This window comes from Drosophila arizonae, chromosome 2 (genome assembly GCF_054131065.1).
Source record: "Drosophila arizonae isolate 15081-1271.41 chromosome 2, UAZ_ARI_1.0, whole genome shotgun sequence".
Taxonomy (NCBI): domain Eukaryota; kingdom Metazoa; phylum Arthropoda; class Insecta; order Diptera; family Drosophilidae; genus Drosophila; species Drosophila arizonae.
The window spans coordinates 9,738,812-9,757,198 of record NC_142922.1 but is presented as its reverse complement, the minus strand read 5'-3'; the positions used below and the strand labels follow the sequence as shown (position 1 = coordinate 9,757,198).

The 18,387-nt window shown below is 39.0% G+C and overlaps 1 protein-coding gene and 2 long non-coding RNA genes across 12 annotated transcripts in view; 2 read left to right on the top strand and 1 right to left on the bottom strand.

Moving 5' to 3' along the window:
• Nucleotides 1-17,722, bottom strand: part of how (protein held out wings) — a 38,714-nt gene extending 20,992 nt beyond the window's left edge. For 6 of the 10 annotated variants that reach the window (XM_018007134.2, XM_018007143.2, XM_018007151.2 and 3 more), the window contains exons 1-2: nucleotides 17,511-17,709; nucleotides 16,175-16,721 (exon numbers count right to left, since the gene is read on the bottom strand). In XM_018007134.2, coding sequence (XP_017862623.1) covers nucleotides 16,175-16,454 — 280 coding nt within the window. In that variant the 5' untranslated portion in view covers nucleotides 16,455-16,721; nucleotides 17,511-17,709. Of the gene's footprint in view, nucleotides 1-16,174; nucleotides 16,722-17,408; nucleotides 17,435-17,510 lie in introns of those variants that run through there. The other 4 variants (XM_089462832.1, XM_089462833.1, XM_089462831.1 and 1 more) reach the window with 4 other exon arrangements.
• Nucleotides 2,183-5,910, top strand: LOC149270281 (uncharacterized). The gene is made up of 2 exons (XR_016268668.1): nucleotides 2,183-5,370; nucleotides 5,461-5,910. It is a non-coding gene; the product is annotated as an uncharacterized LOC149270281 (long non-coding RNA).
• Nucleotides 16,744-17,583, top strand: LOC149270280 (uncharacterized). Its single transcript, XR_016268667.1, has 2 exons — nucleotides 16,744-17,215; nucleotides 17,272-17,583. It is a non-coding gene; the product is annotated as an uncharacterized LOC149270280 (long non-coding RNA).
• Nucleotides 17,723-18,387: the final 665 nt, after the last annotated feature.

Here is an 18,387-nt window from a genome sequence, read left to right as displayed (position 1 = left end):
ATTATTTTAATTTTTTAGTGAAAAGAATATGCGTAAATATTGCTGAACAAATATTTAAGTGTAGACGTGTATTTTTTATGCAATACAGGTCAACAGAATATGAAATATATTAAGCAAAATATGAAAAATAAAATATAGATACTCTGTTTAAATCAGTTTTTTTAATAAATAAAACATATTAAAAACTTATATCAAACTCACTCCAACAAGATTTATTATAAGTCATATTATGTGTTAGCCCATTCAACCTTTAATGGATATATGGCTATTAAAAGTAGAGCATACAACATTCACATAAACATGCAACAGCAGGGCAACATGTTCATAAAATGAAATAACAGCGACAAGTACATAAAAAGCAAAAACAGTAAACAGTTGTTTACCTACATAAATTTTGGGTCATAGCCAGAAGAAACGCAGCGTCAAGCGAAAAGCGTGAAAAATGATATCGACACAAAATTATTACCAAACGAGTTTCACTCTCAATAAAGATAGATAAAGTTTTCCGATTATCATTTAAAAGACAAATATTTATACTTTTTTCCGTGAAGTTTTTGATCTGAACAGATTTCTTGGGAATCGCAATGGAAATTATGCAGTAAACTGCATTTAACTGTTGTTGACTCAATTTTGTTATGCAGAAAAACTTGTTTTGAAATGTTTTGAAATGTTTAATGTAGTAATAAATATAGCAAGAATGATGTCCGACTGAGACGAATTCTTAATCGTTTTCAAATCCTCTTTTTAAGAAAAAAATATGCTTATCTTCGAGAGATTACAAAAGCTGTTTATTTATAATACATACTAAAGTTGACACTTTGACAATTTCAGTTAGTTTTTTAATCAGTTTGCAAGCATTGTTTATGTTTTTGTATTTGATGAAGAATTCACGATAATCCAAGTTATTTCCCTTTCGATTGTAATAAACATTTGGAATGTATACAACTTTGAGCAATGTATGGGATTCCTTAAATTGTTTCAATACACAGCTTATGCTACAAATCAGTGCTACGTGCCTAAAAGCAAGCCAAAACGAGAACATAGCGGAAAAAAGCGCACCTGGCCAGCTGTCTGGATTCTTTCACTGGGCTGCCACATGCGCATACGTATAAGAACCAGAATAAATATGGAAAATGTGCATAACCTAACAATAACACGAAAAATTCTATACATATTTTCATTATACAGGCGCAATTTTCCATATTTTTTCCCTGTTACCGCAAAGCAAAAAAAAAAAGAAAATTTTTTTTTTAAATAAACATTTTTAGCTGGGCTGATAATGCGACGTAATATGAACTATAATAAATTGGATTTTCAATGAATATGCGTGGGTGTATGTATATATTGTTCCATATATATAGAAAATGACATGCGAATGCAATTATGCGATTTTGTATAATTTTCTCATTAAAAAGAGCATCAAAAAAGGCGTACTGAATGCGATATATAGTATTCAGTATAATGATCAAATTTACTTTGACAGCTCGCAAATACTTTGATGAAGTAATATGTTTTATTATTAGATTGCTTGTCGAGCTGTATAATTATTATTAGTCATTCAATGATACTTTAATACAGACACACTCAACACACGGGTCTTTGAAGAGGTCTTCAAAGGCAATTAGTTATAGCAGCATCGTCTCAAATTGCTAATTGTAACAATCATTGGCCAATAAGCGTACGACACGCTCGTTAATAAGCCAATAAATTGTATTTTGAGTAAATTAAATTTGTTTTAAATTATTAACACCCATTCCACAAGCAGAGCTTACAAATTGCTGTGATTAATTCGAGCCACTTCACGGGCCCCACACACCCTGCACTTACAAGCTAAATCGTGACTAATTACGTTTCGGTTCTTAGCACTTTTGAATGCCAGTTTTATTAGCCAGTGCCATTTAATAAGGCCCAAGAAAAAAATTAAAGATATACATAAATATGTATATATATTTGTATTAAAATTTTAATTAGATAATTTGAATAGCAAGAGCCGCGCATTGCTAGGCAACACAGTCAGCTTTATATTTTCGGCAAATGAACAGCCCAACAAAGGGCCATAAAACCAAATGAGATGTGATGCGATACGATGCGATGCGATGCGATGCGCTGCGAGGTCAGCGGCAAAATTGGCAACACCCCAAATAGAATATGCCACAAAATTTCTCAAGCTAGTAAATGAAAATGTGTCAACTGTTGTTGTTGCTGCTGCTGCTGCTGCTGCTGCTGGGAAAATAATGACACAAATGCTTAACTATTTTTCACACACAGACACGCAGAGAGCACATAAAGTGAAGGTGGTCGACACGCCAGAATGCCTTTGGAGCAGCAAAAGAAAACAAAGCAACAAGTCATGAATCTTAACTGATCTCCACTCTGGCTTTGAGGAAAGGAAGTGAAATGGTAGAGCATGGCGGCGTGAATTTGTTACAACTTTCAGTTTCCACAATGGGCAAAATGGAAAGCTCTTGTCAACAGCTCTTGGCACCCAGAGCAAAGACAAACAACTAGCACGCAAGTAAACAGCTTTACAAGCTCACACACACGCACACGCACACAAGCACGCTGACTTGCAATAGAAAACGAAATTATAATGCAAACGATGTTTTAATGCCACATGCTATGCGTGTGGGTGGCATTCGCCACAACAATAACAACAACAACAGCAGCAACCGCATTAGCAGTATTACGACAATTTTTCACACGCACACAATAAAAATAAATAACTGTTAGTCGCCGTGCCTCTGTATGTATGTGCAGCATAGCGGCAGCCTTGCAACTTGACATTAAGCTTTGAGAGATTACAACAACCACAACGAGCCACAGCAGCTGTGCGTTGGGGGCGTGTCAATTTGCATGACCTAACGAGACCTGACAACAACAATAACAACAACGAAAACCAGAAATTACTGTCAAAACGTCTGCAAACAATAAACAAGTAATAAGATATATAAATATATATTTAAATTTCATTCTTCAATATTTTGGCATACCCTTGAAATCTTAGCCAATGTCTAGCGCGTACTTGACCAGCATTTTGTATTGGCTGTTGAAATTTGAGTATGTTTCATATGCTTAAAAATAGCTGCCAACATATTCCGTGTAAATGTGTCATTAAATAAATAAACATTATTCGACATACGCATTTGAAAAGCTTGAGCTCATATATTAATTACTATTATTATTGAAGGCAAGAACTAAAAATTCACACACTCATTACAGCTCAATTGCACACATACATATGTACTTATGTGTACAGATAATAAAAATATATAGCTTGAAACATGTGTAGTACATACATATAAAAACTGCCTGTTATTACAGCAAAACGGCCAACGAAACATGTTCGAAAATCGCAAACAAGTTCGTAAACTTTAAGCCAATTTTTCCAAAAAAAAAAACAAAAAAAAAAACTTTTTCTGCAACTTGTCATTGCCAAAAAACGTTGCAAATGTCGTTGCACACAGTTTAACAGTTGTTGTTGCTGCTGCTTCTGTTGTTGTTGCTTTGGTCAAAGTGGCGCAAGGCATCGAGCCAAGCGAAAATTGGCCGCAAATCAAACAGTTCCCATGTGCGCAATTTCGTAGCAAATGCCGTCACATAAGCAAGAAAAACCCGAACCCACAATCCAAAAGCCGAATCCGCAGCCAAAATGAAAATGCATTAAATGCGTTAATTTACGTGAAATTGTGGAAAATCTTTGGGGCCCGCTGGCCGCGCAAAACCACAGAAGAAAACAACAACAAAAAGCGCCCGTAATGAGTCGCCAAACAAACAAAGCAAGATGAAAGGCAGGAAGCCACACCCCGAACCCAAAACCGAAACCAACTCAACTCAACCCGACTCTGACTGAAGTCAAGACGAGGCGAGCTGAGTCAAAAGCAAAGCCAAGCAAAAGAAAAAGAAAGAAAACGCTGTCACGAATTGCCTCAACGCTTCGTTTTGCGTATTATGTCAATATTTCAAAATTAATTAAGATTCATACAATGAAGCTAAGGGAGCGTGGCGATGGGCGTGGGCGCGGACGAGAGCATTAGGGTTCTATTGGAAAACCTTTTCAGCAAATAGCCAGGGTCCGGCCCATGGCAGTGACAAGTAAAGTGCATAAATTGTTAGCTGAAGGGCAGAGCGAGAGAGAAGCTGCTGTCAGTCAGGCAGTTAACCAGTTAACAAATTAGTCATTTCCCACAACAGTTTGCTCGACTAGCAGATGCCTAGTTGACGAATGTATAAGTAGAAAAAAGTGCTTCACAAATGAAATAAACAATTTAAGCATAAACAATATCAGCCTTGAATGTTTATATGTCCTTGATAACATTTGTATTATTGAATAGCTCATAAAATAGGAAATCATTTAAGCTTAAACAATTCTATATATCTTAAATTTGAATATGACTTTGAATATCGATTCGCTAAGGCAGACGAAATCTGTTCATATCAGACCTCTGCTACTTGTGAACAATTTCATGCCAGTTATCGGAATGCAGGGTATATGAACGGTAGTCAATGCACATTCTCTGCGCGCCCATATTTATAAAGCAATTAGCCGAGCTGATTTTATAGCCCAGCTCATAAAACTCAACAGCAGACATTATCAATGAACGTTCACAGTCATGCGCTCCCTCTCTCTCGCGCGCTCCCTCTGCCTGTGTCCCTCTCTCTCTCTCTCTCACTCACTCTATCTCCCTCTGTTTAATTTTCACAGCGCTCAAGTATTCAACGCTCATAGCAATGGCTGCTTAAACCAATTAAAAATTAACAGCATATATAGATATACTATAGCTAATAGACAATTTGTGTACTCAGCCAATCGGGTTAGATTTCGCCTCGGGCCGACGGCATTTTGTGCAACAGTTGTTAGAGCACATTTGTCGGCATTTTCCAATGGGCAGCTACCGTGTTATCGCCCAACTGATAAGTCCTTAATCAAACACTCACCTGAAAAGAGCAAGACAGGTAGAAAAGGAGATAAGATTACGTGAAAATACAAATGGCTCACATGCGTAACACGATTTACGGCCAGTTCAAATTGGGCAAGGAAACAAAATAACAACAGAAGATACCCAATCTCAACACGTGTCGAGATAAAGCTATATGCAGAGACGCACGCTAAAGGAATTATTTAAGATAACATTGTTGTTGCTGCATTGAAATTGATAAAGAGCGCATAAATTAAATTAGTCTAACCTGAATTAACGTTGCTAAAATACCATAAAATTTACGAGAGAATTCATATTCATTGAGTGCAGAAGGAGGCTCAGGGCTCAACACGCACTTAAGTCACGAAACGCTCCATCAACGCGGCTGGGGGCCTTGCTGCATTGGGGCTGTTAACACCCGAAAAGCCGCTTGCAGCAATGTTCAATTTTTGAGGTTTTTATTTCTACTTTTTGATTTTTCAGTTTTCTTTTTTGGTTTTTCTATTTTTACGTACAACATCCATAAGATAACATTTCTGTCTAGGCAAATGCCGTGGCTATGTCTGTGGCTGTTGGCTGTTGCTACGCTGCCAGCGCTTGTTTATTTCTGGAGTAGCCGAATGACTTTTCCGGAGCCCCTGCTACGACGTGTGTGGAACGTAAACAGACGCTGCCTGGCCACGACCACAACAACGACAACGGCAACAACAGCAACAACAATCAACAACAATATAAAGATGAAGAAGAAGCAGAAGCTGTATCACACAAATCACGCACGGAATCGAATACAAAGCGGGACAAGCAAAACAGAGTCTGTGCGAGTCAAATAAACCGCAAGGTTCATGACCTCTTATGTTGTCTTCTAGATAAGACTACAAGATTTCAAAATACTGTAAAAATTCTACTACCTGGTTCCAGCTAACATGTTGCAGGCATGAGTTTTAGTGCACAAATAATGGCGTTGAAACTGTTCAAATAAATATCAAAATTCTTATTGTTGTTCGTCTTTTTTTTTTTTCCTTTATGTTGTTGTTGTGGGCCGATGAGACTACGAAAGTTTAGATAAGTTGTAAACATTTCGTTTAACAAGCTGCGTTCCATCATCAACGCTAAGAATTTGCCTTAGCTGTGTTTTCATTTCGGTAAAATATTATTTATAACTATACGAATTTTCGGCTTTTTTTATTTCTTTGAAAACTTACAGCTGTTATTGGAGATGCTGCGCGTGATCTAGCGGAAATTAAATGGAATATGGAATACATATATATATGCATAGAGAATTTTGAAAGCCTAAACAAATATTGAAGCAACACACACACACACACACACAGTTATGTTGCCTTGTTTGCTTGTGTCTATAGTGAAAGTTGCATTTGGTCGCTTGGAAGCAGCCCTGAAAACCGAATGTTAACTCTAATGTCGCTTATGTCATGTCTATCATGTTCCTGCAAATGGCTTATTCACGATAATTAGCTATGACAATGTCTGCGCTAGGGTTAAATATTTAATTTAATAATGTACAAATCGCAGCGAGACAAAAAAGGTTAGCCTTATTCATTACCAACATATTTCGAAATATCATACAATACACAACTGTGTGCGTGTGTTAGTGCATGTGTAAGTGTAGACGATGGACTGTGGGCGTCTCTTGAGCGCCTAAAATGGGCCATGCATTACTTGTGGCTACGCAGCATGTCACTTGATCGTGCTGCCTTTTACTTGGCGTATAATTAATGTTGTTTATCGCGCATACGCAACGTGACGCACGCCATACAAAGCCCCACTCACACACACACACACACACACACACACACACACACACACACAGACAGTCGAATGTGGCAACAACTGAGCCCAAAACCAAAGCCAAAGACAATACATGAAGAGCTCTCTAGCTATTGCTATAAATTATTACGAAGACCCCCGTCCTAACTGCCTACCACTTGTCCACCTACCCACTGTCACAGCTATCTTTTGTTACTGAAAGTACAAAGCAAATATATATCTATTTGTGTATCTCTATGTACTTGGCCACTTGTGTCTCTATAGATATTTGTTCATGCATAATTAAAATATGCTTGACCAAATTTGAAGTGTCCAGACAACTCGTTTTCAAAACAAAACTCAAAGACTTGCCGCCTTCCTCAGTACTCTGTCTATCAAGTAGTGCTACGCATGAAAATGAGTGTGGGGTATAATGATTGGAATGGATATCTATGTTATAAACAAACAAATGTGATATGCAAATTTGAGGCACTGGGTATCTAAGGGTCGACTACATAGAGCCTCAAAGCTATTTATTAGTAATTATCTATATGTATTTCAGCACTGCAGGTTTCCTTTTCAGCATTGTGCAACTTGTTCTTAACACCTCCGAGCGCCCACATATTTTGTTTATTTTTAGTCAAAAAGGCGACAGCGGCGACAGCGACAACTGCCGGCGATGTCTCTCTGTCGATGTACTCAGCTCTGCTCTGCTGTATGCTATATGCTATATGCTGAATGCTGTTTACCTGCCTTTTATTATTTTGTACATTTATGCTGTCGCTTTGTCAGACAGCCAAGAAATACAAGAAATCACTTTTGGTGTGGGCAGCTGCTGCTGGTGCGTGGAAAACCGGAAAAGCCTACGTACACACGCTCACATACAGTTGAACTGGCCTAAAAGCCCGTTTGGCATTTTAGAAAATGCAAGTGAACTCGTTCATGTACCAATGACATTCATCCGAATCTGACGTTTGGCTGATAAGCCACACGATGTCCTTGAGATGGGCACGCTGTGTGCCTGTGCCTGCCCCGTCAGCGTAGGCAGTTGTCCATTTGAAAGTGAAGTGGAAATGTGGAATGCTATATAGCAAGTGAAGCAGTAGCAGTCGAAGCCCCAGCAACTGCAGCAGCTGCAACTTTCAATCAATGACGCAGTGCGTAAGGCCTGTGCGAATGTTCTATGAATAGAAACGGTTTTCAATTACAATCTTCATTACGGCTGCTGGACACGCGTTTTGGCTTATGCTACATGATGTGCCCAGTTTTCAAATGCCAAAGGGTATGGCTGAAAATAGCAATAACTGCAATGCACTAACAACTATGACCATTGGCAATCAAAGTGACTGGCCGCACTTGGCTCTATGATAGTTGGCCAAAAGCTCAAGTTTACGGAGCATGAGTAAATATAGCATACACCAAATTGACCTTTAGTCCCTGAGCAACAGCAGACGACGTAGATGGCGGCAATCAACTGGCTTCAATTGCTGCACATGAAATTAAAAGGATTTGTGGGCGTAAACCCTTCAGACAGCGACACTGTCCGATTTGAGCTGAAATCGAATGCTGAAGTTGAAACACCGGAAGCAACAGCTCCTCCTGATATAGATCCTGGTGTAATTAGATTTCCAACAGCAGCGAATGTGAACGCGGGGTACCAAATGGTAACGCTTACATCCGGTTGCATCCGGTTGCCGCTGCATCTCAAAATGCTAAAAATCTGAAAAACAAACAAAAAATGTTTGCTTCTGGACAAACTTCATTAAAAATGCTGGGGACGTAATATGATCCGCTGCAATTAGATCAGGGCGCTGGGGCGTATATTCGTACTGACTGTGCATTTACCTAAAGTCAAAGGTTATGCCCAAGTGTAGCCTTTGACCCCTTGGCACCTGCTGCAGCCCAGAAGATGACCCAAACGCGTGGTGTGCCATGCAAGAGCGAAGCGGAAATCAAATGCAACGGCCAAGTGAATTTACGGCACCTACGGCTGCCTCAGCTACTATCGCTCCTACTGCTATTGCTCCTACTGCTACAAATAAAAAATATTGCTGCAAATTGATAATATGATTTCCGACTGCATGCGGATTGCAAAATGTCAAAATGGGAAAAGTAAATATGCCCTAAAGCCAGTTTGTAAATCTGTAGCGAAATCTTATAAATGATTCGTTTCACGGAATGACAACAATTTACATAGATATATCATATTCTTATAAAGATATATAATTTGAACTGATATATGATGATGATTTTATATATTTAGTTTATAGTTGGTTTCCGCTAAGGTTTATTTAATTTCAAAAAGAATTCTTAACTTCAGCAATCGACAGGATTTAGTCAAGAGAACTTCTAAGAAGATTTATTAATCACTAGTAAAATATAACAAACAATTTATACAAATTTGTATTGTAGCTATCTTTCATTTCATTTTGAAATCTATAGTGGATTTTTTTTTTTTTGCTAGCTGATCACTTAAAGTTTTATTTGGCCATGTGGCGCCCACGCGCTTAAAAAATAGCTTAAGAGTGTCCATATAAAATGTCATTTAACCCGAATACGCAGCATTAAAGAAACGTGGCAGCACGACATTCAATTTTTATGTCATTTTTTAAAATACAAAAAGTGCCATAATAAACATAAACAACATAGCCAACACGACACAAAGGTAGAAGCAGTGGCAAAGACAACGACAATGACAACGACAACGACAACGACAACGACGTCAACGATAAACATGCAATTCGGCGGCACACAGACGCACACAACAAACTACAACAGCTGATTGTAAATGCAACAATTAAGGCGTCATGGGGGCGTGCCAGATGCGAAATTTTTGAAAATACCAAAGACTTTCGATCGAAACAGTTGAACGAGACGAAAGTGCGTGAAATTAGCTGATGCATTTATGCGAAAATAGCGTCAAACTAAAACGGATGGCAAAACAACCAAATGTCAACACACACACACAGAGACACATTTACACAGACGCACACCTTGAGACACAAACAACGTGACAACAACTACGGCGACAACGTTCATTCATGCTGCACAAAATACAAAACGCGTCGTTTTGGTAAATTTCTCAATTGCAGACAGCCAAAAGATACAAAGATACAAAAGTATCTACAGCTGAGAGAGCGCGCGTGCGAGTATTTGTTTTTATGCCGCATTTTAATTATTAGCTGCAGACATTTGCATGCTGTCATCGCGTATCAACTGTATACATATGTACATACATGTATATATATGTATATGTATCTATTAGATCCATATCGCAGCTTACATAGCTGTTAAACGTTTCCAATGACAGCCGCAAAACTATGCCAAAAATCAGCTCGAATCTCTCTCGCTGTTCTTTTATTTTTTTACGGCACACATGACGCATCCAATTGCGATACTCATCTATATAAATATATATGTATTTAGCTGTATTACATATAGTCTTATTCAGTGTGACATATACGCTTAAGTTTCTTTAGCTTGCCTCTTGTCAGCTGTGGCAAGTGAACGCCCCCCTTTCGCTTGGGCTTGCCGCAAATAATCTCTCGAGGTATCAAAATAATAATGATCTATCAATTGACGATATTTAATTGCAATAGGGGTGTCTTTGTGTGTGCGTGTGTGTGTGTGCGTATTAGTTATGCCATGCCCGCATTTCACATGACTGTCAGCCTTTTCGTTTTACATTTTTCACTCACACACACGCACACACACAGACATAGTCGGCCGTTTTGGGGGCAATTGAAAATTGAAAATCGAATTGATCGGCCACATAAATCGGATGGCACTGCAGCCGGCCATTGCACAATAAATGTGATTCACTTGCCACTCGCTGCTACTCAAGTGGCATCGCCCGCCCATATATGGCCACCGCAACAGCAACACAATCGACTTCAACTTCCAGTTCGAGTTCGAGTTCGAGATCGAGTTAAAGTTGAAGTTGCGGCCGAGCGACCATATGGCACAACTTCAAAGCGAAATTTATTGCCTTTTGCATCTCCACGCGCACTCTCAAGTATTGCGCTTTGTTATCAAATTGTTCAATTTGCTGTCTGCCGGCATATTGAAGCAATTGTCTAATGCCACATGGCTGGCTGGCTGGCTGTCTGCCTGCCACTGCCGTTGCTGCTGCTGCTGCTGCTCAGCTGCCACATATGAAGGCGGAGTCTGGCTGCTGATGCTGATGCTGCTGGTAGTCGCGTGCCATTCATGGAGATCATGTGTGAGTGTGTGTGTGTGAGTGTGTGTGTGTGTGTTTGTGTGTGGAATATGAGCATGCAAAACACATTTTAATTACGAGCTTTTCAGCATTTTCAGCTATTTTTGTCAAAAATTGTTCGCAGCATTTGTTGCAAGTATGTGTGTGTGTGTGTGTGTGTATCAAATGTCATGGAACATGAAGATGACGTAATCTATAGGGCAGCCCAATAGCCAAGCAAAACAACAGCCACAGGCAGAGGCACTTGAAAAATGCTAATTGAAGGCTGCAGATACTCAGATACATTTGTATCTTTGGAATTGCCATGTGCCATGTGCTGAGTCATTCGCTCGGCTTTGCAGTAGATATCAAGTTTAGCTATAGTTGCCGCCGCCATCTAGATGAGCGCATTTCTATGAATTCTCTGGTCGGTTTCTTAAAAGCAAAATACAACTTAAAGCAAAATATAAATAAAAACTTGCTAATTGAGTGGCCCAGTCCACACCGAAACTCAACAAAAAGGTTCGCAAATGTTTGCACACACAAGAAATGCGACTGTTTAAAGTACTATGCTCAGCGCAAGAGCTTTTAACTAATAACTATGCTTAATTTGCATATTGCTGTATATTTTGATAATGAAAACCAATTTGAGTTCAGATGAGGGGAGGTCCTTATAGAGATATTTACATAATTCACCTATTCTACATTAAATGTGTGTTATTTTACAGATTCGCCTATATTATTTATAAATAACCGTTCGATATCATATGCAACGTAAATTGTTAGTTTGAATTTTCCCCGCCCACTTTCCCTATCGCAGCCAGCCAACCATTAAGACCAGCAAAGTTTAGCTCACAAACTTTCGCTTGTCAACGTTTGAGTGTTCATTGATCAGTGATCAGTGATCAGTGATCAGTGATCAACGATCAGCATCGATCAATGCCCTTTCAACATATAATAAATTTAGACAATGCCATTGTTTATACGCCTAGCCAATTGCTTCATTTTGCGGAACAGTTATTTAATGTTCAATCAAATGAAATGCAGCCAGCTCCTGGCCATAGTCAACTTCCGATTGCAGTGGGCAAACGCTTGGCTGCCTCTTGTTTTGGTAGCGCCCATAATGGCGACTTGGCCAACATGAAAACGCATAAACGTAAACAACATCAAATCAAAACAACCAACGGTCGCCATGACAAAAGATTTTAATTGAATCTGAAAAAAAAAACGCAATGCGACGTGCACAGTTACCCTGTTCCCCTCATCCCTGTGCCCAGTCTCACTCCCTCTCCCTCCCTCAATCTATAAGAGAATGCGGGAATAGAGTAGAGGGTTTGCCAGCTGGGCCCACGCGTTCCGCATAACAATTGTCAACAAATTTATGAGCACAACGTCAGCCCAACTACTCGCATATAAGCATTGGCTCTGGGCCCGGTTGGTATTGATATTAAATTAAAATTCAAAAGAGCTCATTGCGCACATTGTATATCTCTTGATTTGTTTTCCTTCATTTTTTTTTTTTTTTTTTTTTAATTTTAATTAAAAAAATCGTAAATCGTAAAAAAAAGAGAACTAAATTTGTTTACGCAGCATTTGATGAAGCGTTCGATCGCAGTGCAATTAAGCATTGCTTTGTTTGCATTTGGAGCCAAGTTAATACTGATTCTGTTCGATCCGCAAACAACGCCCTAAAAATGCTTAAATAGAGAACGGCAGAGCATTCCACAAGACGGACGCTCAACAGGCTAGAAACCATTTCCAATCATCTAAATTTAGACGAAATGAAACACATTTCAAATTTTTCAACAACAACAACAACACCAAAAACTGTCGAGCGCTGAAAATCTAGCCGCGTGTATGTATCTGAAAGAGAAATGCCAAGTATATATACATGATTCTGAAGCATACGTGCATATAAGTTTTCGTCTACATATATGTATACATTTATATATATAAATATATATAGCTTTGTGACTGTATAAACATTTGTGCTTTAGTCCGTATAGCGGGTGTAGTCCGTACGTAATTTGATTTTTTTTTTCCTTTCTTTTTAAATGCACAACGCAAGGTACACACAGAGTTTGTGTATCTATAAGATCGCCGCCGCTGCGTTGCGTACCCGAGATATAAAGAAAGAGCAACAACAGAATATCTGATAGCTGAGTTGTTGTTGTTGTGCTTATTTCGGCCAATGCGTGGGCTAGAAAAACACCTTTAAATAATTATTTGATTAGAGCTGCGAACCGTCGCCTTTGATGTGGACACAATCATCTGCAGATACAGCTACAACTTGAAGATACAGATAGAGAGAGACACACAGATACACAGATAAAGATACAGATACAGCTATAGATATACAGATGAAGAGGCCTTGCAGCTTATGAGTCTTATAGAGCGTCAGACGTCATGCGGAAGATAGTCTCGGATTTATATTTAGTATATTTATACCTTATACACATCTCTCAGATACTACGTGCAGTTATGCTTGGACTGCGTCTCCGTAATCCGAACCCGAGCACACGGTGCACACCGTCGTCGTTGACGTCGTCTTTCCACAGTCTAGGCACACTTCAACTGTGCAAATTGCTCGGCATGCATCAAGATACAAATACGCTAGAAACGTGCTTCGACGGCATGTGTCATCTGTATCTAACAGATACAGATACAGATACAGATACAGATGCAAATGCAGATACAGATACAGATACAGATATTATAAACGCCGATGCCGCTGTGAACAATATCTTCTTCAGCTTTATACTTTTTTTGTTGCTTGTTCGCTTCTTAATTTTTTTTTTTTTTTTTAATTTTTTTGTTGTTTTCTTTTTTTTTAGACATGAGTCACTACCCCCAACAAAAGTGAACAACGAAATTTATGTCAGCAGTGCCAAAAGCGACGAGCGAATGAAGACAATAAAAACAAGCGGCAAACGAAATAAATAAGGAATCTAAATGTAAAAGAGGCAAACGTAAGAGGCGAAAAATAACAAAAGCTAAGCCAAATGCTCACATATTCATGCGACATGTGTGTGCGTATGTGTGTGTGTATATATGAGGGTGGAGGTATAACCGTGGGGGGCGCATTCAACAGATTTGTGCAGCTCAAATGAGCGGCCAACAGGTTGCAACAGCTATGAATTCTATATTCTATATGGCAGGGGATTCCGAATATTCATTTTTACAAATAATCAAATCGAGAAAAAAGCAATCTCAATGGCACATATAATAATAAAATCATATTTCGATCCCTTTTGAGTAAACTAGCTGCTGAATCTGATGCGCACACAAGAAAAATTCCTGCAAAAATCTAGATATAATACGCATAGACTGCAATTTGAAGAATGCTTAACCAGGATTCCTTTTACAACGAGGAAAGTCCGGTAAGCCCGTATTCATGCAGCAGACACACAGCCACAAACTCGACAACAACAACGATGCGACGACAGCAATTGAAAATAGAGAAAGTAGCCAAAAACGACAGTAAAAAAACGATGAAAAAAAAAATCCAACGAAAACCAAAAACTTCTGGCAAAAAGTTGAAAAGTCGTTAGCCGTTCACAATGCGACCCACAGCCCAGGTCCGATGTCCGGGTGTGAGACCATAAGTTGGCCAAATAGTTCAAGCCACACGCCCACACTCCCACAGCTGTTGATAAGCGGGCGGGTGGGTGGTTGGCTGCAGCGCGCAGTAAGCAGCAAGCAGGTAAAAAACAAAACCAAAACCTAAAAAGAAAGAAAAAAACACATTTTCTCGTAGCTGGTCCAACGAGTTTTACAAATTGTCAACGCTTTGCTTTTGGCAAATACAATTTGTAGACACAAAAACAAAACTAGTTTGCAGTGCTGCGAGTATCTACGTATCTGTGGCTGTATCTGTATCTGTGCAACATAATTTTGTCATTACCAAGAGGCGACACATACGACACACATATACATATATGCATATGGCCAACAGATGTTGGGCAAACAAAAACAACAACAGCAACAAATTGAAACCAAAGCAAGCGATTGCGATTTGAGAAAACGAGCTGCAGCGTTGCCAACTTATGAGAATCAACAAATGAAGCTAGCTAGAAAGGTGGGTGGGTTACAAAGGTAACAAGATATGTGATTTCTATTTATATAAGATATCGATTTTCATAGTTCTTTTGTTTTTTATATGTATATGACGGAATTTATTCAAACTGCTAATTGATATGCTTTAAGTATTTGTATAAATGTACTCGATTTTGGTTTGAATTGCGTTAGAAAATGCTTTGAACTACATGCGAAATTTCATTTACTTTTCACAAATCACTGTAATGTTAATTAAATTTAAATTTAATTTAATTTACTTAACATTAACTTAAAGTACTTTATCAGCTCGAAAAGTGATAATTAATTACTAGTTCAAATTTAATTGAATTTAACTAATTTAAATATAAATTGATTTAAGACAAACTAATAGACTTTCAGTTCAAGCTAAAACCGCTAAATATAACGAGAAATTAGTGCACTTGGCAACACTGACAAGCTGTGAGCATTCAGGTAGTCGTCGCACAGTTATGTTTTGTGTGATCCTGTATGCGTGTGCCACGCCCCCAGCGGCTGCTCTTGTTGTTTGTCGTTGTCTTGATTTTTCGGCGCTCATTGTTAATTTTCTTGAGACTATTTGCCGAGGCAAAGGCGTGGGCATGTGGCTGAGGCACTCAGTCAGGCGATATGTTTAAACAGGCGCGCCTCATTCAAATACAGTTGCACATTCAGATACGAATACAGATACAGCTACACTCGGAACACTCGGAAGTGATCAAGGCTGCTGCAACTGTGTTGCATCTTCTCAAACAAGCGGGGGTCCCGTTGCAAGCTAACGAAGATGTAAGCAACAACATAACAAACAACAGCGAAAACAAGAGACAAGAGTGGACTCTTCAAAGAGCGACCAAGAGAGCATGCAGACAGAAACGAACGCGAACACAAAAAGGAAATAACTAAAAATAACAAACAACTGACGTCGACTGCGACTGCGGCTGCTACGTTGGCAGCGTTGACTTTGGGCTCTCCGGCAAGGTGGAATGAACTCAAGATCAGGGCACAGAGGCGACTTTAAATATAGAAAGAGAGAGAGAGCAACAAAGTTGCGCTTATTGGAGTAAAACCGATCTGGACCTATAATATATATACATATGTAAATATATAACTAAATAAGGAATAAATACTGAAGATCCACTCAAGTTCTTAGATCATACAGTTCGACTCGTAGTATTTTTAAATTCAAATAATTATATATGTATTTATCCGTTGTAATATAACTTACCTTCGTCCAGCAGTCGCTCCACATGCGTGAAGACATTGGGAAATGCGGCCAACTGTTTGCGATCCTTCAGCAATTGTGCCAAATAGTCGGCAATGCTTTGTGTGCTCTGTTGTTGTTGTTGGGGCGTCATGTGCTGCGGCTGTGGCACCACTTGCGTGGGCTGTTGTTGTTGCTGTTGCTGCTGCTGAGCAACGGCAGCGGCTGCGGCGGCCGCAACGGCAGCGGCGGCCTGTTGTTGCAATTGCTGTTGCACAACGGTCTTGTTCTCACAGACACTCATTTTGTTGTAGTATGTGTATATATTTCTATATGTGTGTGGGTGAGCGTGTTTTGTTTAAGCTTTTACAATTGTTTACTTAGTTGCACAATGCTCTTTTAATATATTTTTTTGTTGCCGAGATTCTTTTATGATGCGTATTTAACTCTTTCGACTGTTTCTCTATGTTCGGGTTTTCGGGTATTGCACAATTGCTAAACAAAAGGCTATTATATATTTGTTGCTTTAACACTCTTTGATATCTTATTGCTTTTGAATGTTTCAATGTTACTGCAAAATGGAATAAACACAATTTTATTTTGTTACAAGTTGAATTTTCAATAATAACAGAAACAGATTAAAAACAACTCCACCCAAAAAAGTTTGAGATTTTCGAGAGAAACAAAACGAAAACACAACAACAACATCAGCAGCACAGAAACAGCCAGAGAGGGAGAGCGCGCGAGAGAGAGAGCAAGTCTAAAATGAAGACTGAAAAAATTCCTCAACGCAGCAGCGCGGCTGCTTCAGATCGGTGATCGGCAAGAAGAAGAGAAGACAAACGGCGCAGTCGCCGTCTACGTTTTGCCAGACACACACACAAACAGTACCCACACGTAGAGACACTTAATTTGTGTGAGTTTATGCATGTGTTTGTGTTTGTGAGCGTAATCGTGAGCAACGGAGATGAATGAAAGCAGAATGTCAAAATAGCTGCTTATTTGTTCGCTCTCTTTCGCGCTCCCTCTCTTATTCTCATTCCGTGGCTGCAGCAGCCCCAAGAAGTAAAACAAAAAGAAATTATTTTTTATATGCAAATTAACATATTTCTTATTTGCAGGAAATTTGAAGTCCATATATGAGTCTACGCACAATTGCACAAGTGTCGAATATTCGACGTGCTTATTGTAGCAAAGAATAGCAAACAATGATTTGGATTATAGCTAAAAAGTTGAAAATTTCGCATGAAATATGCACAGTTTACTGTTGCTGCTGATTATGTTTTATTTGTTGTTGTTGCCCGTTTTATGAGTTTGTTGCTTTCAGTTTCACATCAATATTGTTTTCAAATTTGCATACATTTGCATTTGTTGTACACTGCGTTCATTAACTAGTAAAGAATTCCTTTTCTTATATATATATATATATATTTGTTTATTTAAAAATGTATTCGAGTCGGGTAAAAGGAAAACGCACGGATCTCGCCTCTACTTGAACGATTCTTCCTACTTCTAAAACTGAACCGCACGCAAAGACAGAGAAAAAGAAACTGAACGCAAAGCGTATTGACGAAGAAAATGAAATGAGGAGAACCAGCATGCCATTTTGAGTATAACAGCGACTTAACAGCAGTGAAGATCGTTTAACAGCGTTGCCACAGTTAACACGCTGCGCAGCTGTTCGTTTTAACTGAGAAATATTGCTTAAAATTACAAGTTTTCAATAAATATAGAACTAAATACATTGAAATTGCTTAAATAAAATATATTCCTGTTCATCTTAGGGCTTTTGATGAGCGAGAAATGGATCGGGAGCATTATTACAAATAATAGTGTGTTAGGTGGCAGCGCTAAATCTATCAATCATGCACTGTTAACAGCAGCCATCTCTCTCGCACTCGCTTGTTAAGCCCATTTGGCGCGTTGGCGTCAGTTTGAATTATGAAAACACTCTGAGAGCGGAGGCATTAATTACGTACGGAAATTGTTAGAAGGCAACGACTGTGATCGCTTAGAATCAACTACAGCGCTTTGTTAGATATGTGGGCATTTGGCCAAAAGCCTATGCAAATTACCAAACGTACCAAATGGAAATTGGCCGGGCCAAAATGCCAAATGTTGGTGTTAAAACTTGCCTTTGAGCCAAAATGCTCAAAATAGTTAAAATGTATGTGGGAAAATTGGAATTCGCATGCGATGCCAGCGACGCACCATATAAGTGTCCCTGGACAGCAACA